At 38.3% G+C, this 22,165-nt stretch overlaps 1 protein-coding gene across 4 annotated transcripts in view; it reads left to right on the top strand.

Moving 5' to 3' along the window:
* LOC115220440 (synaptogenesis protein syg-2) overlaps window positions 1-22,165 on the top strand; it is a 675,863-nt gene that overhangs the window by 308,037 nt on the left and 345,661 nt on the right. For all 4 annotated transcript variants that reach the window (XR_003882533.2, XR_003882534.2, XM_029790569.2 and 1 more), the window contains exon 2: window positions 20,518-20,799. Coding sequence is in view for 2 of the 4 variants with exons in the window: in XM_029790569.2 (XP_029646429.2) it covers window positions 20,518-20,799 (282 nt within the window). In the remaining 2 variants the exon portion in view is untranslated. The remainder of the gene's footprint in view (window positions 1-20,517; window positions 20,800-22,165) is intronic.

Raw genomic sequence — 22,165 nt, 5'->3', positions numbered from 1 at the left:
CCTGAGCAGCCCTTCAGATGGTCAGCTTCTGTCAAACCATCCAACCCATGACAGCATGGAAAACAGACATTAAATGACGATGATAATGAGATCAGTGGTTCTCAACCGTAGACCATATGGCCCTTGGGGGTCCACATAAGATTTTGTATTTATCTGCAATAAATTGGTTATATTTCTATAATTCATGAAATAAGTCCAACCCATGCTAGCATGGAAAGCGGACGCTAAATGATGATGATGATGATGAATTTAACAATTTTTGTTTTTTGTATAATTCCAAATAACATTTAATTATAAAAATGTAAAAGGACTTTTTGAAACATTGAATGGCTTGGAGGTTCCATCTGGGTAAGATAGGAATCAACAGGGTCCCCAGGCAAAAAAATGGTTGAGGAATACAGAGACAGATCCAGAATAATCCTAGATGAGTGTAATCTAATTAACTAGGCTACAGTCTGTGTCAGGGTGTTAGTATACACTAGGCACTAGGCATGGCTGTGTGGCTGAGGTTCAATCCCATGACACAGCACCTTGGGCAATTGTCTTCGACTATAGCCCCAGGCTGACCAAAGCTTCGCGAGTTTGATAAATGGAAACTGAAAGAAGCCTATTTGTGTGTGTGTATGTGTATGTGTGTGTGTGTGTTTTTGTGTGTATATCATCAGCATCATTATCATCATTTAACAACTGTTTCCATACTGGCATGGTTTGGATGGTTTGACAGGAGCTGGCAAGCTGGAGAGCTTCACTAAGCCCTAAATGTCTGTTTTCACATAGTCTCTATGGCTGGATGCCCTTCCTAATGCCAACCACTTTATAGAGTGTAATGGGTGCTTTTTACATGGCACCAGCATGGAGAAACATATATATATATATATATATATATACATACACACATATACACTAAGTTGTGAAAACGTTCATGTTAAAATAAGTCCAAAGAATGAGATGGAAGGCTTTTATCCACGACAATCAAAAATGCAGCTGATGAAGGGATATAATAAATATCCTGGAAACAGCTGTAAGACCTGTTTATAAATGTTCTAAAATCTTCACAGCCTTGGGTTTTTCATCTCATTCTGAAAAATATTTTATATATATATATGTATATATTTGTGTGCGTGTCTGTGTTTGTTCCCCCACCACCACCAACACTTGACAGCTGATGTTAGTGTGTTTATGTCCCTGTGAGTTAGCAGTTCAGCAAAAGAGACCGATAGAATAAGTATCAGGTTTACAAAAATTAAAGCCCTAGGATTGATTTGTTTGACTAAAAGGCGGTGCTCCAGCATGACATCAGTCAAACTGTCTGAAACAAGTAAAAGAATAAAAGAAAGAATATATTTGTTTCCAGTCTCCCATGGAAAACATGCCCGGTCATGGATAGATATTAACTTGCTTGGAAACAGGTCAGGGTTGGTGGTAGGTAGGGCATCCAAGCATGGACAATCTGCCTAAAGAAATCCATTTGACTCATGTAAGCATGGAAAAGTGCATGTTGAATAGCGATGATGGTGAAGATGATGAGGCAGGTGAGATAAGTATCAAGAAGAGAGAAAGCTCAAACTATTAACACAGTGAACAAGATTCTATAGTATATAGTGTTTTTTCAGTTTTACACTGTTAGGAAGAGGTAGGGATTTTAACATTTCAAACAGTGGTCCTGCAGTGGAAATACTAGAAAGAGGAGATAAAATTAGGGCTAAGGAGAAATATATGTGCTTCGAAAGACAGAAGTGGCAGAAGAGAAAGAGAAAGTTATAGTCAGGAGAGAGAGAGAGAGAAAGTAGCCTGATGATTGTGGTAAGTAGAAGAAAAAAAAAAGGGTATATGTACCATTCCTCTGTCATATTCTAACCTTATCGTTCTATCATACCTATTTCTTTATTACCCACAAGGGGTTAAACACAGAGGGGACAAACAAGGACAGACATAGGTATTAAGTCGATTACATCGACCCCAGTGCGTAACTGGTACTTGATTTATCCGAAAGGATGAAAGGCAAAGTCGACCTCGGCGGAATTCAAACTCACAACGTAACGCAGACGAAATACCGCTAAGCATTTCGCCCGGCATGCTAACGTTTCTGCCAGCTCGCCGCCTTATCATACCTGTTCTATCATACCTGGCACAAAGCCATCCCCCTCAACACCACTACCACTTCACTTGAAAGGGTCTTGTCATGCAAATTATTTGGTAGTTTTGCTGGTCCTGGAGCCATGTAAAAAGCACCCAGTATACTCTGTAGAAAGGTAGGTGATAGGAAAAGCATCCAGCTGTAGAAGCCACGACAAAACAGACCGTTGAGCTTGGCACTGTCCTCTGGCTCATCAGCGCCTGCCAAACCATTCCAGCCCATACCAGCATGGAAAGCAGGCTTCAAGTGATGATGTATGCATGTATGTATGTATGTATGTATGTATGTATGTATGTATGTATGTATGTATGTATGTGTGTATGTATGTATCTACGTATGTATGTGTGTATGTATGTATGTCATTATTCAGTTTATTTGAAGATTTCTTGCCAATAGAAAAAGAACCGGCTTCTAACCTAGATTCAAGGTTCCTTCACTGGAATCTCAATATCAACAACAGGGTATTTTTGTTTGTACGTATGTATGGGTGTAGATTTGTATGTTTTATGTATGTATTCTCATGCATATTGTTGCATATCTAGACATGCTCATATATATTTAAATGATAAACTTCTGGAAAGTATGTATGTATGTATGTATGTATGTATGTATGTATGTATGTATGCATGTGTGTATGTGTATGTATGCGTGTGTGTGTATGCATGCTTATGTGTGTGTGTTGGCAGAGAGAGAAAGAAAGACAGAGAGAGAGAGATAGAAAGAACAAAACAGAGAAATAACTCCACACAGATATGGTGAAGGGTATGATATCAATATCAAAGTGAAAGATACATTAGACAAAACAAAAAGTATTTTGTAGTATCCCATCTGTCTTCTCAGAATAAACTGGATATTCTATCACCATTCCATATTTCAACTAACACCCAAAAGATAATAATAATAATAATAATAATATAATAATAATATAATATAATAATAATAATAATAATATAATAATAATGATAATAATAATATAATAATAATAATAAATAATAATAATAATAATGATAATAATAATAATAATAATAATATAATAATAATAATAATAATAATAATATGATAATAATAATAATAATATAATAATAATAATAATAATAATAATAATAATAATAATAATAATATATAATAATATAATAATAATAATAATAAAAAATAATAGTAATAATAATAGTAATAGTAATAATAATAATAATGATAATAATAATATAATAATAATAATAATAATAATAATGATCATAATTTGTTTTCCGTTATCACACACCCAGCCATGGATGTTCTATTTATAACACAAAATATAAATGTGTGTGTGTACATATATATATTTTTATATATAATAGTTTAAATAATATATATATATATATATTATTTATATTATTATATGATCAAACTCCACTCAATCATTTCCAAGTAAGTTTTATCTATATATATATATATATATATATATATATATATATAATAATATAAATAATATATATATATGTGTGCATGTATGTATATAAATATGTATGTATATGAATATGTGTGTGTGTGTGTGTGTGTGTGCATATATGAGTGCAGGACATCACCAACAGTAAACAACAAGAAATAGGAAAATAAATGAGGTGAATACGCAAACAATGAGAGAAGAAAATGGAAAAAGGACATGTTACACAAAGAACAACTCTTCATCAGCTGTCCATCTACTCATTTCGAGCATTAGATACCTACATGCATGCATGCATGCATGTATGTATGTATGTATGTATGTATGTATGTATGTATGTATGTATGTATGTATGTATGTATGTATGTATGTGAAATTTTATATTTGACTCTGTGGAAATGGAGTTTGCTTTTTAATTACTTCATTTCCAGTTCAATTCCACCGTGTGGTACTTTGGGAAAAGTTTTTTTTACTATAGTTTCAGAATGACCAATACCTAACAATGGAACTTGATAGATGGAAACACTTTACAAGTTCATCATTTAAATATACACAATCATTGTACCAAACTTAATGATATTATTAATGGCCATTTATAATATTTATTATCTCCTGATGAAATGGCTTATCCATCACATTCAAATATAATTATGTAATTTTGTATATTAATTATATTAATCAATATTATCATATTAATTTTACAAATTTGTTAGGAGGAAAAGGTAGTTATTTTTATTATGGTTCATTAAAGATTTTGATTAATTAATTAATCATCATCATCATCATCATTATTTAATGTCTGTTATCCATGCTGGCATGAGTTGGAAATTTTGACCAGGGTTGGCAAGCTGGAAGGTTGCACCAGACACCAGTTTTATTTGGCATGGTTTCTATGACTGGATGCCTTTCCTAGTGCCAACCACTCTGAGAGTGTAATGGTTGCTTTTACATGCCACCAGCATGGGTACATTTGCGTGAGACCAACATCTGCTACATCTGCAGTATTGCTCAGCTTCATGGTTCTTCTTCTCAAGTACGACAAAAAAAAAAGCTATAAAAATTGATTGCCGTATCTAAATCATCATCATCGTCATCATACACCCTACGTCCATTCTAGGCTGGATCAGTGAGTGTGACAGGTGCTGGTAAGTCAAAAGGTTGTGCCAGGCTTGGTCGTCTGCTTTTAGTATGGTGTCTACAGTAGGATGCCTTTTGTAACACCAAGTAGGATATATGATGAGGATGATGATGATGACCATGCCAAGTCTTTGCAAAGTGTACAGGGTGCTGTTTATGCAGCAAGACCCCCTAACCCCTCTCAACTGTGGGGGTGGGGTGAGTAGTAGGGAGGTGGCTTTGTCCAAGGGGATGAAAAGTTAGAGTATGATTAGAGGGAAAGAAATAGACACCTTACAGTAGAGGAGATACTTGACTGAGTTGGAGAGAGAAGCGAGAGAGAGAGACAGACAGACAGGGGGAGAAAGAGAGAGAGAGAGAGAGAGAGAGCGAGAGAGAGAAAGGATATTAGACACAGAGATACCAACTTGAGATACAAAAAAAATCTAAATACCAGTAAGAAGTCCTCAATAAATAAGTTGTATACACACACACACACACACACACACACACAACGTATATCCATGTATATATATATATATATCATCATCATCATCATCATCGTTTAATGTCCGTTTTCCATGCTGGCATGGGTTGGACGGTTTGATTGAGGACGAACAAGCCAGTAGGATGCATTAGGCTCCAGTCTGATCTGGTATATGTGTGTATATATTTCATTTCATTTCGTTTCATTTCGTTTGGGTTTGAGTCCATGCTCAGGCCAAGTCGAAGACTCCACCCTCAGAGTCTGGTGTGGTTGCCAGGTTGTATTCTCTGCTTAAATTTGACATGTGTAGGAGCGAGTTTGAGTCAGTTTGTGCTCGTTGTGTATATCCTGGGAGATGGGGTTCATCTCTAATGGTGCTTAAGTATCTATCCAGTTGCAATTTGAATGATTCCACACTGCATCCTGATAGATTTCTGACATGTACCGGAATGGAGTTAAACAGTTGTGCTCCTCGAACCAACAGACTTGATTCTCGCAGGGTTTTTGCTGCCTGGCCAGCCTTTTTGTTGATTGGTGGCAGCTGGCAACGTCTTCCGTGGCGCAGTGAGTGGTAGGTTTTGATACCAAAGTTTGGCACCTTCTGCTCTATTATTTTCCAAATGTATATAATTCGGTATCGCTCAAATCTTCTTTCTATTGAGTACATCCTCAAGGTTTTGAGTCTTTGCCAATAGTCCAGGTCCCTCGTTTCTGAGAAGTATGAGGTAAAATTTCTTTGGAGCGATTCTATCTTAGATAGTTGGCCCTTTGTTGTTGGTGACCACAACTGAGAACAGTAGTCAATCCTCGGAAGTATCATACTGTTCCAGAGGGTTTTCATTGTTGAGGTATCTCTTGATTTGAAGGTGCGCAAGATCCACCCGCTGTACTTTCTTGCAGTAAGACAGACTGAGTCAAGGTGTTCTCTGAATTTTAGGTTGGTTCCCATGTGGATGCCTAAATCTTTCACATACTGTTTTTCCATTATTTGTTGTCCTGATGGGTTTCTGTAGTTTTTTGTATTTTTCAGATCTTGATCTGTTCCGTAGCGAATTAGTTCAAACTTCTTATCATTGAACAACATGTTGTTTGTTTCCTGCCATTTATATATGGTGGTCAGGTCCTTTTGTAAGGCCTCTGTATCCACCTCGTCTTTGATTTGTCTCATGACCCTGGTGTCATCAGCAAAGGATGAGACGTTGCTGGTTGTATCTTCATCTATGTCAGAGATGAGGATGAGAAACAGGATTGGGCCGAGTACTGTACCCTGAGGAACACTGCTGGTCACAGGTGATGGTGTTGAATGGGTTCCATTCACAGTGACTGTTTGAGTTCTATTTGTAAGGAACTCGTGTATCCATGTACCAACTTTTCCTCCTACTCCTAGCTTTCGAAGTTTGTGACCCAGGATGCCATGATCTACCTTGTCAAATGCCTTGGCAAAGTCGAGGTAGATAACATCTGTGTTGTATCCATTCTCTAGATTTTCTAGGATTTGGTCATGGTGTGCCAGTAGTTGGGAAAGGCATGATCTACCTAACCTGAATCCATGCTGGTTGCAATTCATCAGATTGTTGGATTCCAGGAACTCAACCAGTTTTCCACGAACTATTCTTTCGAAGACCTTGATAATGTGTGATGTCAGTGAGATTGGTCGGTAGTTCTTTGGTTTTGATTTGCTATCCCCTTTATGTATTGGAGTTATGTGTGCTTCTTTATATGTATTTGGTATTTTGCCATTCTCCATAGATTCCCTCCATATCATGTAAAGGGGTTTCGACAATTGTGCCTTGCAGTTTTTAAGTATCATGGCATTGAAACCGTCAGGCCCCGCAGCCGAGTGCATGGAGAGCTTGTCTATGGCTCTTTCTATGTCTTCTGGGTTGAAATCAATGTCGGATAGGGTAGGTTTAGTATGGTCGATATCCTTGAAGAATTTTCCTGGGTCATGGATCTTCATGGTTTTAGATGGCTCACTGAAGACACTTTCATACTGTTGACCCAACATTTCTGCCATTTCAATAGGGTTATTCACTACATTCCCATTTTGTCTCTGGAGAGGTCCTATTGTTGACTTGGTGTTCGAGTATTTCTTTGCAAAACTGTAGAAACATTTTGGATTTTTCTTGATGTTTTCTATGGCTCTCTTTTCTGCATTGTTACGTTCTTCATCATAGTGTTGTTTTAGATTGTCTTCTAATCTGTATATTTGGTCAAGGACTTTCTGTAATTCATGTTTTGATGTCAGCTTAGATGTTTTGTTTCTTAGTCTTGACCTTTTGCGCATCAGGATCTTTCGCTCCTGGTGGTACAGGTTTTTTTGTGGACTTGGTTTTCTTTAGAGGAACATTTTTTCACATATTTCTTCGATCTTGTTTAAGAATTTCTTGTGTGTTATCTGGCCCAGTAAGGTAGAGATCCCAGTCAATGATTTGTAACTGGTTGTTAATAGTTTCCCAATTTGCCTGGTGATAATCATACCTGCATAGCTTGGCATGTCCTTTTGTTTAAGAGTTGTGGCATTGGGCTCATTACCAATGTGTAAATGCATTTCAATAATATTGTGGTCTGAAAGGATTGTTGGGGTTGAGTGAAGGTCAAATAGCGTGTCCTCGTTGTTGGTGAAAACCAAGTCGATCGTATTATTATTTCTTGTTGCTTCTGTCATCATTTGTTTGAGGTATAATTTCTCTGTAACTTCCAACAGTTTGGCTGCCTGTATTTGTTCAGCTTTTGTCCCCAGTTTTAGTATGTGTCCATGTGGCCAGATGATGTTAGGGAAGTTGAAGTCACCAAGGAGGATAATGTCTGGCATTGGACTTGCCATGTTTCCCAGAATTTGTTGGAGCTTCGTCAGTGGCTCAGTGAAGGATAATGTTGGGCTGTTTGGCGGTCTGTACATTATTGTTACAACTGTATTAAGTTGGATGATTTTTATGCACAGCAGGCTGCAGTAGGCATTTGATTCATTGACAAGTTCTATGCATGCATAGGTATCATGGATATACATGATAACGCCCCCATGGGATCTGCCTTGTCTATCACATCTGAAGATGTTGAATCTATTGATTGTGATTTCGCTGTTGCGGATGTTTTCGTTGAAATGACTTTCAGAAATTCCAATTATTTTGGAGTTGTTTTCTGTTGCTAATTCTTCCAAGAAAGGGACTTTACACTGTTTTGTTTTCGGATAAAGACCCTGGATATTTGCTGTTATTATGCTTGTTGTACCGGATACATCTGCCCTATTGTTGGCAAGACTGTTGTAGTTGCTGGGACTGTGCTGACTGGATATTCGGTCTGCTGGGCTGTCTGTATTTGTTGTATGTGCCCTGTAAGTCCAGGTGTCAGCCTTTGTATCAATGTTGCCTGGTTTTGCTGAGTCGTCTGTATGGAGTACAGCTGTTGTTGTAGTTGGTAGATTATGCCTAAAAAACTGCTTTCATTCATTACTATATCGAATTTCTGCGAGTTTGGGTTTGTTACAGCTGATGTATGCAATTGAGTAGCATGATTTTCATTCACTGTTGAGCCATGACCTGGGTTCCGCATTTTTGGGAAATGGTTTTCATACCCTGCTGAGCTTGGTCCTGGTGGTGTGGGTTCAGTAGTTTTTATGTGAATTGTACCCTTCCGGTGCATAAATTTGCAATTCTCACCAAAACATTCTTTTTTTCTCAGCGAATTGCGGCACATCTTTGGGTGAAGGAGTTCACATTCTCGGCCATTTTGGCATCCTTTTTTTCGATCAGTACCGAAGTTGATATATGGTCTGCATGGTTTGGGGTGACTGTACATGCACCCTGTACCTGAAAGACCATGTTTGCACTTGTTGCGCCTGTAATGGATACATACTGGCCTTTCTTCATTTGAGCGTTTGCTCTGGATCTGTTTCTTTTCGTGGGAAGTTTGGTCTTTTTCTGCAGGATCTCCTGTTTCTTGTTTTGTAGGTGTTTGCATGTCATTGTCTTCATTCTTGTCATTTACAAGAGGCACTTGGATGGCCTGTGTGTGGCAGGATTTATTTGCCATGTCAGTTTCGCCAATCAATGTCTGTTTAGAACGGCCTGTCTGTGGTAGGGTCCTAGGTTCATTCGTTATTGTGGCCCTTGGTGAACAATAACTGCATAGCCAGTGTAGGCCTAGAATATCTGGAATGGTGTGGTTATTTATCTTTTTATAAGTAGCACGCTTCGTGTATTCCTTGTCCACAGATGAAGCATGCCAAAGCTGGTTTTTGGCCAAATGTAATGCAGTACTGTTTGTCACACATTTTGCAAGTCTCCGGGAGGAAGTTTTCAATCCTTGCTATAATCCAGTTGGTGAGGTTTGGTTTATATATATATATATATATATATATATATATATATATATTATATATATATATATATATATATTATATATATATATATATATATATATATATATATATATATATATAGATATATATATATATATATATATATATATATATATATAATATATATATATATATATATATATATGACCTTGTGAGTACCGTTGGCGATTTTTTTTCCTCTGTCTTCCCTTCTCTGGATCTTTCCTTCTCCTATGTTTCCGACGAAGAGCTCCGCTCGAAACGTTAAACCCTCCTTCTTCTCTTCTTTCCTGAGCATCCAATAATACTTTATTTGTTCCATGTCCTCACATTGCTGTGTTTTTTTTGTGTTTTCTTGTTTGGATTAACTATATATATATATATATATATATACACATACACACACACATCACACACATCTAGTGTTGACTGTTGGGACAAAGGGTACCTGATGCTGTTATAGAGATTGATAATATTTTATATTTGTTGAGTCAGTTTTTTGCACTTCTGAATTTCACCAACTTGCCTGAAGACTCTGTGCATCCTGAAATGAATTTCAGTGTAGCAAGAGTCTGACTCGACCAAAATACCGCCCCCCCCACCACCACCACCACACACACACAAAACCTGACGCACTTTTATTTTCCTATTAAAAATAGGTTGCATATAAACAATGCTTTATATCATTTACATTAAAATGTTAGTCGTTAATTTATATTTTAGCTATATCTCAAAATCATTTTATTAATTATACAAATGGAAGCTTCCATGTCCCCCGCCCTCCCCCACAAGCGCCACCACCACCATCACCCACCTCCACCACCACCGCCACCGCCATACATCAAATTTCTGCGCCATCTTCCTCTTACATATACACAAACGTCCCTGGCTTTCATTTATCCGTGTGACCTCTAACAAACAGTGATGTGTTTCTTTTTAGTTTTTTCTATTTTTTTTTCATTAAATTTCATGGCTTATGAATTGTTAATTATCAACTGTTAAATTAAAACAAAACCCTGGAGCATAACTATCATTAAATCCAGTTTAAAATATTTGTTGTTGATTCAGCCAATAGCAGTTTCGTTTGGATATTTTGTTTGTTGTTGTTTTTTGCCTTCTCTGTATCAAACTAATTTATACAGTCTCTGAGCAATGGTGGGGATTTTTTATATCTTGTTGCGGTTGTTGTTGTTGGTGGTGATGCTGGTGGTGATGCTGGTGGTGATAGCGGCAGCAGTGTTTAATTCTGAAATTTATGTCTAGAATTCAAGGCATAGACGTGGTTGTGTGGTAGGGAGCTTGCTTCCCGACCACATGGTTCCGAGTTCAATCCAACTGCATGGAACCTTGGGCAAGTGTCTTCTACTATAGCCTCAAGTCCTCCAAAGCCTTGTGAGTAGATTTTGTTGACAGAAACTGAAAGAAGCCCATATATGTATATATATATATCGTCATCATCATCATTTAATGTCCATTTTCCATGCTGGCATGGATTCAATGATTTAACCAGGGCTGGTAAGCTGAGGGGCTGCACCAGACTCCAATCTGATTTAGCATGGTCTCTACGGTTGGATGCCCTTCGTAATGATAACCACTCTGAGTGTGTAATGGGTGCTTTTATGTGCCACCATCACGTATATGTATATATATATATATATATATATATATACGTTGGTGTGTGTGTATGTGTGCATCTTTGTGTCTGTATTTGTCCTTGCTTCTCCAGTTGATAACTAGTGTTAGTGTGTTTACATCCCCACAGCTTAGCAGCTCTGCAAAACAGACTGATAGAATAAGTGCTAGGCTTTTTTAAAACAAAAAAGTCCTTGGGTCAATTTGTTCAACTAAAATAACAACCCTTCGAGGTGGTGCTCCAGCATGGCCATGGTCAACTTACTGAAACAAGTAAAAGAATGAAAAAGTAAATGAAGCAGATTTTATTTATCGTATAAATTGCTTCCTCCACTACCACCACCATGCCAGATCAGACGGAAACCACTACCAGCACCATGACAATCTCCAACACCATGGTTTTCGCAAGCAGCACCAATCCTACCACTGGTATCAAAACTATGACCCCAATGTGGTTATTACTGGTTTGAAATTTTAGCACAAGGCCAGCAATTTTGGGGGAGGGGTAAGTTGATTACATCAACTCCAGTGTTCGTCTCATTCTAATTCTATTGACCCCCCACCTCACCTCCAAAAGGATGAAAGGGCAAAGTTGACCTCAGCAGAATTTGAACCCAGAACATAAAGATGTATGAAATGCTGCAAAGTCATTTTGCCCAGCATGCTAATGACTCTGCCAGCTTGCTGCCTTACCAGTACCAATTAATAGTACTATAACTACTGTTACTGCTGCTGCTGCAAAGACAAACATTGCTACAACCACTACTCCATCATCATCATCATTGCTACCAACATTAAAATCATCACGGTCACCAGCACCATTTTCGTCAACAACACCACCACCACTACCACCATCACTGCATGACCTACCATATCACTCCTCCAACTACCACCACTGTTACTAACAAGTTCACCGCCATCTCCATCACCACAATTATTCTCTCTACCACCACCACCATAACCATCATGACCATACCACCTCTAAGCTACCACCACCACTATCAATATCATAAAATCCAGTTCAATATACATTTATTGATTCGGTCAATACTAATTTAGATGATGGTTTTTCTCTTCAGCATAAAACTTGCTTTTCACACAAATCAACAGGAAAGACTTCACATGATCTCTCAACCAGTTAGAAATAGCAGGCACGTATCTCTTCAAAACTGTACACTTGTGCCTTGAAAGGAAGGACACATTTGACTATGAAGTCATAAGTAAGAATAAAGCATTTTTCTCAAACCCTATAGACTCATAAGGGTCAGGTTCCTGATTTCAATGGCATATATATATATATATATATATTTAATCTAAGGTGTACCTGCTGAAGAAGGCCTCACCTAGCAAATTATTTTATTTGCAAAAAAAGTCTGAAACCATTGGTCCAAGAGTTAGATGGTAAATGATTTTATTTTTCATTCCATTTGAAATTTTATCCTTAATAGTAGTTTGGAATTTAACTGTCATCTCTAGCGTGCAGGTAGTCCTATGATGGATACCTCTTTTGTGTTTAGATGTACACTGTATTTATATATATATATATATATATATATATATATATATATTTATAATAAGAGTAGATCGTATACGAGTGGGTCTATATTTGTAAAAAAGAAGTCTGAAAACGCCACTATATTAGATAAATTTTAATTTTCTTATGAATTTTACATGTTTCGGTTCTTGAAAAAACGAACCTTATCAAAAATATTATAAAATGTAAAGTGTAATAGAAAAGTTCATAATTGTTTCTTACTGGTCTCAATAGAATCCATGTGGTGGTGTTTTGTCGGTGGTAGGTATAATAGCTATAAATTTCAAGTTGAGTGTAGTAAAGAAGTTCATTATTGTTTCTTGGTGGTATCAACAGGATCCACGTGCTTGTTTTTTAGCTTCCTTGTGTTTGAATGACCCACGGATCAAAACAGTTTGATTCAAATTCGTTGGTACTCTTGAGTTTCAAGCGCGATGCTATTTGTCAGCCCTTTTGAATGTTAATTTGGAAAGAGGGATGGAGGTACTGCCAATTACATCAGACCTCAGTATTTAACTGGTCTTCCGTCCTTCTTATCGACCCTTGAAGGATGAAAAGCACAGTTCAGTCTTGGTGGGATTTGAGCTCAGAATATAGATTTTTTAAAAAAGATGTTGGGACAGCTACCACACAACATTTTATGCAACAACAACAACAATGCCGATAATCCAATGTTCTTCAAAATGTCATAATTATTTAAAAAGAACAAACAAAAGATAAAAATTAAAATTTTGTGTAAATATTTTTATTAATTTTAAAAATGAATTTCCTAGATTTAATAATAACATTTGTTCGTTTCAAGAGAAATTAACAGAAGTTTATGTAAAGAAAACATTTACATTTCTCATCGTAAGACTGAATGGGTGTAGCAGAAAGCATGGCCTTTGGCATCATACACTGATCAAAAGAGTAATGGTTGTAGTAGAGGTGTTGCTGTTAGTGGTAGTAGTAATTCTGGTGGAGGTGGTACTGTTGCTGGGTTGGTGGTGGTGGTGATGGTGTTGTTGGAGGGGGTCTGATCGGTGAAGACAGTTGTGGCCTGAATGGTGATAATGGTAGTGATAGTGGTGGTGGTGATGGTAGTGGTAGTGTCGGTGGTAGTAGTAATTCTGGTGATGGTGGTGTTGGGGGTACTGTTGCTGGGTTGTCGGTGGTGGTGGTGCTGGAGGAGGGTTGATGAAGACAGTTGTGGCCTTAATGGTGATGTGATGATGGTAGTAATTGTGGTGCTGTTGGTGGTGGTGGTGGTGGTGGTGGTGGTGATGGTGTTGGTGGTAGTAGTAATTCTGATGATGGTGGCAGTGGTTGTACTGTAGCTGGGTTGGTGGTGGTGATGGTGGAATTGGTGGAGGGGGGTTGGTGAAGACAGTTGTGGCCTTAATGGTGATGTGATGATGGTAGTAATTGTGGTGCTGTTGGTGGTGGTGGTGGTGGTGGTGGTGGTGATGGTGTTGGTGGTAGTAGTAATTCTGATGATGGTGGCAGTGGTTGTACTGTAGCTGGGTTGGTGGTGGTGATGGTGGAATTGGTGGAGGGGGGTTGGTGAAGACAGTTGTGGCCTTAATGGTGATGTGATGGTGGTAGTGATAGTGGTGCTGTTGATGCTGGTGGTGGTGGTGGTGGTGGTGCTGGTGCTGGTGCTGGTGCTGGTGGTAGTAGTAATTCTGAAGATGGTGGCACTGGTGGTGATGTTACAGTGTTAGTGATGGTGGTGGTGGTGGTGTTGGCAGCAGCGGCAGTGGTGGTAGTAGTAGTAGTAATTCTAGAAATGGTGGCAGTGATGGTGTTGTTGCTGTTTTAGTGATGGCAGTGATGATGGTGCTGGTGCTGGTGCTGGTGGTAATGATAAGGGTGAAAGTGTAGGTGATAACATTAGTGATAGCGATGGTATTGTTAGTAGCAGTGATGGTCATGACACCAGTGCAGCTGAGGTGGAATTGTGGTGGTGGTGGTTGTAGTGGTGGTGGTACAGAAGAAGTGGCACCTTCGGGTCTGCTGTATAAGCCTGTATAGGGGACAGCTGTGGAGAGCAGCTAAATCAAGGGCTTCCGTGGATGGCACACACTTTAGCTATGTCACTGAGCTGTAGTAATCTGAGAATTGCTTGTGATGTGAATATCAAGTTCATTCATGGGAAAACTTGAGCTTGCAGGACTTTCTGAATGGCAGGCTTAATGGAAAACCACTTTCAATTCTTTTTGTGATGTGACCCTATGTCTCATGTGACCTGTTTCTCAGTTATGGTGGACTGTTCCTGATCTGGTTATTATGAAGATTGAAGATGTTGGTGGCTGCTTTTAGAGAGTTATAGATACAATGGAAGATTAATTATGGTTTCTTGAAGTTGTCCTTTAAAATAAAAACAACAAGGAATATTTTGATTTGATGTATAAAGGGTCTGAATGACTGTGAACTCCCAATGCTCCCAATGTTTTAACCCTTTCGTTATCATATTTCTACTGAAATACACTGTCAGTGTTTTGATTAATTCTAAAAATAATGAGAAATTTAGTAAAATCATTTTGTTCTTATTCAGCTGGTGTTAAGGCGACGAACAGGCAGAATCATCAGCTTGCTGGACAAAATGGTGGCATTTTGTCTGTTTTACATTCTGTGTTTAGATTCTGCTGAGGTCAGCTTTACCTCTCATCCTTTTGGGATCAATAAACTATGTACCAGTTGAACACTGGGCACAATGTAATCAACTTCTCTATCCCATACAACTGCTGACCTTGTACCAAAATTTGAAATCATTATTAAGCTGGTGTAAGGAATATAAATTAATGCAAAATTTTGCTGGAAGTTCTTAATTTAGATAATTTTAAACACGTGAATTGCTATCAAAAGGGTTCAAACTATACATATTTTTACCTTGTCTACACACTAACTACCTGAATTTACAATTTTCTATCAGATTACAATGCCATATGTGTGCACTTGGGGTTGTCTTTAACCCACACAATATTAACTGCTGTGTGTCTCAAGGTTAGGTTTTACCTCCATTCTCATTCTCTCAGGTATTATTGACTTACTTGCTGTCAGTTCTAAAACTTCTTATTCCTATCAAGACGATACCATCATTTGCTTCACTGTAACCTGCATAATCTTTCACATTCGAATATCACTTACATGCAACCTGGGGCACTTCATGAAAAAAAAACCACACTATTTCTATGGATAGGGATCTTGAAAAACCTTCTCTGATAGCTGTCAGATCAATATTGTCTCCTTCAACATTGAAAGACACAATCAATACACAAACCAACAAAACACTTTTTGTGCCCAACAAACGTTTCAGTTATATTACACACACACATAAATAAATAGATAGTTAAATAGGTAGATAGGGAGAATGATAGATAGATAGATAGATAGACAGACAGAGAGGGAGAGAGTGAGGGAGAGAGAGAGAGATAGAAGACAGAGGAACAGACAGATAGAAGGACACATGCTCCACAAAAAGAAATGACTAGATGACTGATTAGCATGACATTGCTCATCAACATCTGAACATGTATCACACATACTTGTTCTCTCTGCCTCTCTCTATCTCTATCTCTGTTTCTCTCTGTCTCTCTCTCCCTATCTATCTATCTATCTATCTATCTCTATATACATATACATATGTATATATCCCGTTGGCGTTAGGAAGGGCATCCAGCCGTAGAAACACTGCCAGATCAGACTGGGCCTGGTGCAGCCTTCTGGCTTCCCAGACCCCAGTTGAACTGTCCAACCCATGCTAGCATGGAAAGCAGACGCTAAACGATGATGATATATATATACTCATGATTGTAAGATTGTGATTTCAATAATTCCTGGACCAAGCAACACATTGTGTTCTTGAGCAAGACACTTCATTTCACTTTACTCCAGTCCACTCAGTTCGCAAAAAATGAGTAATCCTACGATGGACTGGCGTCCCATCCAGGTGGGGATCATATACGCAACTGAAACCAGGAAACCGGTCCTCAAGAGCCTGGCATGGCTCACAAAGGAGACATTTTATTTTTTCTCAATTCCCATCTACCGTGTATTCCTACTGGGCTTTGGTCAGCCTGGTTCTAATGCAATAGACACTTGGCCAAGTGGGGTGCAGCAGAACTAAACCCATGACCAGATGCTTGGGAAGTATGCTTTTAAACCACAGTCATGCCGTGTGTGTTTGTGTGTGTGTGTGTGTGTGTGTGTATTTGTGTAAGGATGTATTATAATCAAGAAATAAAAGTACTTAATATAAGAAACAAAATTATATATATATATATATATATGTGTGTGTGTGTGTGTGTGTGTGTGTATGTATGTGTGTGTATGTATGTGTGTATATATAAATATAATTATTCATAATTATTATAAACTGCTATTTATTCTTCATTGTAATAAGATATTTCATGTTGATTGTAATTAAAAAAAAAAATTGTCACATAATGAATCAGTTATCAATGTAATATTGGAAATTGGAAATTATTTCTAAATTAATATTGCACACCCACACACACACACACACACATACACGTGTGTATATATAAAATGCTTATACACATATTTGTATATATATACAATATTTATATGCATTTGTACATAACGGAACAAATTTTGCTGTCTATATATATAATATATATATGTGTGTGTGTGTGTGTGTGTGTGTATATAAATTTTGCTGTGTCCATGCTGGAGCACCGCCTTTTGTTGAACAAATTGACCCCAGGACTTTTTCTGTCAGTCACTTTGGCCAAACCGCTAAGTTACGAGAATGTAAACACACCAACACTAGTTCTCAAGTGATGGGGGCACAAACACAGACACACAAACATATACATATATATGTATATATATATATATATATAATATATATATATATATAATACATCTTCAGGAAGATGGCCCTGCTCGATCTGTAGAAAAGGTGTAGGTAGAAACTCTATAAGATGTACCCAGTGTAAGCTATGGACACATAAGAGGTGCAGCAATGTCAAAGGTAGGCTAACTGGGAAGATAGTTTTTGTATGTGGCAGATGCTCGGGAGCATTAACCTCCGAAAATCTGCAGAAAACAACTTCCGTCACTTCCAGGGGGAAAAACTAGAAGTAGTTGATAGCTTCCGTTATCTAGGTGACCAAGTCAGTAGTGGGGGTGGGTGCCTTAACTGAAAGTGTAACTGCTAGAATAAGAATAGCCTGGGCAAAGTTTAGGGAGCTCTTACCTCTGCAGGTGACTTAAAGGCCTCTCATCAGAGTAAAAGGCAGACTGTATGATGCGTGTGTACGAACAGCCATGCTACATGGCAGCGAAACATGGGCTGTGACTGCTGAGGACATGCGTAAGCTCGTGAGGAATGAAGCCAGTATGCTCCGATGGATGTGTAATGTCAGTGTACATACTCGACAGAGCGTTAGCACCTTGAGAGAAATGTTGTACCTAAGAAGCATCAGTTGTGGTGTGCAAGAGAGACGATTGCGCTGGTATGGTCATGTGGCGAGAATGGATGAAGATAGGTGTGTGAGAAAGTGCCAATCCCTAGCAGTTGAGGGAACCCGTGGAAGAGGTAGACCCAGGAAAACCTGGGACGAGGTGGTGGTGAAGCACGACCTTCGAACTTTAGGCCTCACTGAGGAAATGACCAGAGACCGAGACCTTTGGAAATATTCTGTACGTGAGAAGACCAGGCAGGACAAGTGAGCCCAGCCCACTTATGAATGCCTTTCCTCCCTTGGACACAAAGACCGGTTGAGGCAAGCGAAGTCGATATAGAACCTCATCCGACGACAGACACCCATCCCAACCCCCCATGCTTGCGAAGACATGTTGGGGCAAGCGAAATCGAAATCGAAATCGAAACCGAATTGAACCAGCCAGGATCCCTGGCCTGGTGGTACGTAAAAAGCACTATCCGACTCGGGGCCGTGGCACGTAAAATACTCCAATGCGACCGTACGACAGGCACCCATGCCAACCCCCTTTGCTTGTGAAGACATGTTGGGGCAAGCGAAATCGAAATCGAATTGAACCAGCCAGGATCCCTGGTCTGGTGGTACGTAAAAGCACTATCCGACTCGTGGCCGTGGCACGTAAAATACTCCAATGCGACCGTACGACAGGCACCCTTGCCAACCCCCTTTGCTTGTGAAGACATGTTGGGGCAAGCGAAATCGAAATCGAATTGAACCAGCCAGGATCCCTGGTCTGGTGGTACGTAAAAAGCACTATCCGACTCGTGGCCGATGCCAGCACCACCTCGACTGGCTTCCGTGCCGGTGGCACATAAAATACACCAATCTGACCGTGGCCGTTGCCAGCCCCGCCTGGCACCTGTGCAGGTGGCACGTAAAAAGCACCCACTACACTCACGGAGTGGTTGGCGTTAGGAAGGGCATCCAGCTGTAGAAACATTGCCAAATTAGACTGGAGCCTGGTGCAGCCTTCTGGCTTCCCAGACCCCAGTTGAACTGTCCAACCCATGCTAGCATGGAGAACGGACGTTAAACGACGATGATGATGATGATACACACACATACACAACAGTATGACAGGTTTCTTTTAGTTTCCTTCTACAAATCCATTCACAAGGCTTTGGTCGGCCTGAGGCTATAGGAGAAGACACTTGCCCAAGATGTCATGCTGTGGGACTTAACCCGGAACTATGTGGTTGAGAATCCAGCTTCTTACCACACTGCTACATATATACATACATACATACATACATACATACATACATACATACATACATACATATATACATAAATACATACATACATACATACATACATGCATGCATACATACATACATACATACATACATATATACATACATATATACATACATACATACATACATATATACATACATACATACATACATACATACATACATACATACATACATACATATATACATCGAATAACACCATTTACAAGACTCTATGCTTGGGATGACTAATTATAAACACCATTGGAACTCACACACAAGGTACAGGAATCTTATATGCATACCATTCTGCTTAAATAATGGAACTGCAAATACAATATCCTTATGTATCTCACATCTGTTTTCATTCCTCCACTTCACTCTGTATCTCATATCTTCTCTATAATAACTATTACATAAACATTTTCTCGCACCGTCTCTGATGAAGGAATATATAAAATATCCCAGAAACAGCTGTAAGACCTTCTCTTTATAAATGTTCTGAAAACTTTCACAGCCTTGGATTTTTTATCTTATTCTGTGAATTTTTTATATATATGCATGCTAATATACAATCTATGCTGGACTCCTCATTCGTATCATCATCAAACCTGAAGCTTAACTATAATCTGTCCATAGCACTACTCAGCATTACCTGACACCAATGCCTCTCATACCCTCGATATATATATATATATATATATATATATATATATATATAAGCTGAAGTGAAGACAGCATGTTCTTTGTCTATCTCCTTACTTTCTTGGAGGTTTCAGGTAAAATTATACTAATGTGTCCAACTGTTTTAATTTAATTTAATTCTATGTATTTATGCAGCTGAGGATTGCTCTGCATTTAAATTGATGTAATGGTTGCACTGTTCAATTAAATGGAGTCACTCGAAACGATCATACTGCATTACCTCTGGATATCCCTGTTGCTTATTTTGATTTTAATCACCTTATTTTGAAACTGTATGGATAATACCGTACTAAATTCTGGCACCTAATTCATCTGAATCTATGTATGTATATGTATGTATTATATATATATATATATATATATATATATATATATAATTTCAATTTCAGTCTTATAAAACAATATCATTATTTCATTACATTATATTCCAATAATTTTCTCTTTCTCTGTCTTTTGCAGATGACCATCGATGTCCAATCATCGAACCTCGACCTGATTTTAAGATACCAACATGTTCAGCAGGCCTGAGCAGTACGTCTATAGGATGCTGGAGAAAAGGTTGGGTTGTTGTCATGTCAATCACATCTGGAGTCCGACGGACGTTTGTTAAGGGTTGTTTGAAATACCTTAAAAAAATGTGTCACAAAGCTAATCCTTGCATTTTGCAATTACGCTCTCCTGCTTGTAATCGTCTGGCTCCACACATATCAGAATATTCCATAGAATATGCTTGTGTTGATGGTAAGTCTGATGCATTTGTGCTGGGTTTTGTTGGATTATTTGGGTTTTTGGTTTCATTTGATATTCCCTTGTCACTGATTTGTGTATTGTTGTTGTTTTATTGCAGAAGAGATTTTGCTTTTCCAGGAGTTTGGTTGTTTAATTCTTTGATTTGTTTTGTACTATATATACATGGGTGCATGTATAATATATTTGTCTATCTATCTATTCGTTTATCTATCTATCTATCTATCTATCTATCTATCTATCTATCTATCTATCTATCTATCTATCTATCTCTATAGTTCAAATTTACAGAAAACAAAAGATGAAGACAGGTGTAGGAGCAACAAGCAGGTATATTAGCTTAACGCTGGGGAAAATGGAAAAGTCTTTTATGTTTTGAGCCCTCGCTCTTTGACAGAAAGGATTAAGAGGGAAAAAATTGGAGAGAGAATGAAACAATGGAGAAAAAACGATGTGCAGCGTTCAATGGTCCAACATGGCAAGATGACTGAAAAAAAAAGGTTTAAATAAAGGGAGATTATGATGATGATGATGATGATGATGACAACGATAATAAAAATGATAATGATGATAATAAAGACAATAATAATAATAATAATAATAATAATAATGGTAACAGAGACACCCAACGAACTAAGGTGCGCAAGCATGTGTGTGTATGTGAAAATCGTGTGTGTGTGTGTGTATATATATTCTTTTGTTCTTTTACTTGTTTCAGTCATTTAACTGTGGCTATGCTGGAGCACTGCCTTTAGTAAAACAGATCAACCCAAGGACTTATTTGTAAGCCTTGTACTTATTCTATCAGTCCATTTTGCCAGAGTACCAAGTTACGGGAACATAAACACACTAACATCGGTTGTCAAGCAATGGTGGAGCAACAAACACAGACACAGGAAGAAATACATATATATGTGTGTGTGTGTGTGTGTGTGTATATATATATATATATATATATATACGTATGCATGTATATATACATATATATGTATATATATATGTACGATGGGCTTCTTTCAGTTTCTATCTACCAAATCTACACACAAGGCTTTGGTCGGCCTGAAGTTATAGTAGAAGATACTTGCCTAAGGTGCCATGCAGTGGGACTGAACCCAGAGCCATGTGGTTGGGAAGCTAGCTTCTTACCACACAGCCACACCTGCACCAATTCTATATATGACCACCATGTTGGGGAAATCCTTCCAGTGGACCTCCATCCCCCTGACCCTACCTCTCTCAAGTGACATAATAATCTCCCAGTCTTTTGGTGGCTGTGGTGAAGGTGATAATGATGATGATGATGACGACGACGACGATGATGATGATGAGGAGGATTCTGATGATGGTGGTGGTGATGATG

This window comes from Octopus sinensis, linkage group LG16 (assembly GCF_006345805.1).
Source record: "Octopus sinensis linkage group LG16, ASM634580v1, whole genome shotgun sequence".
NCBI lineage: Eukaryota > Metazoa > Mollusca > Cephalopoda > Octopoda > Octopodidae > Octopus > Octopus sinensis.
This window is presented reverse-complemented; position numbering and strand designations above follow the sequence as displayed.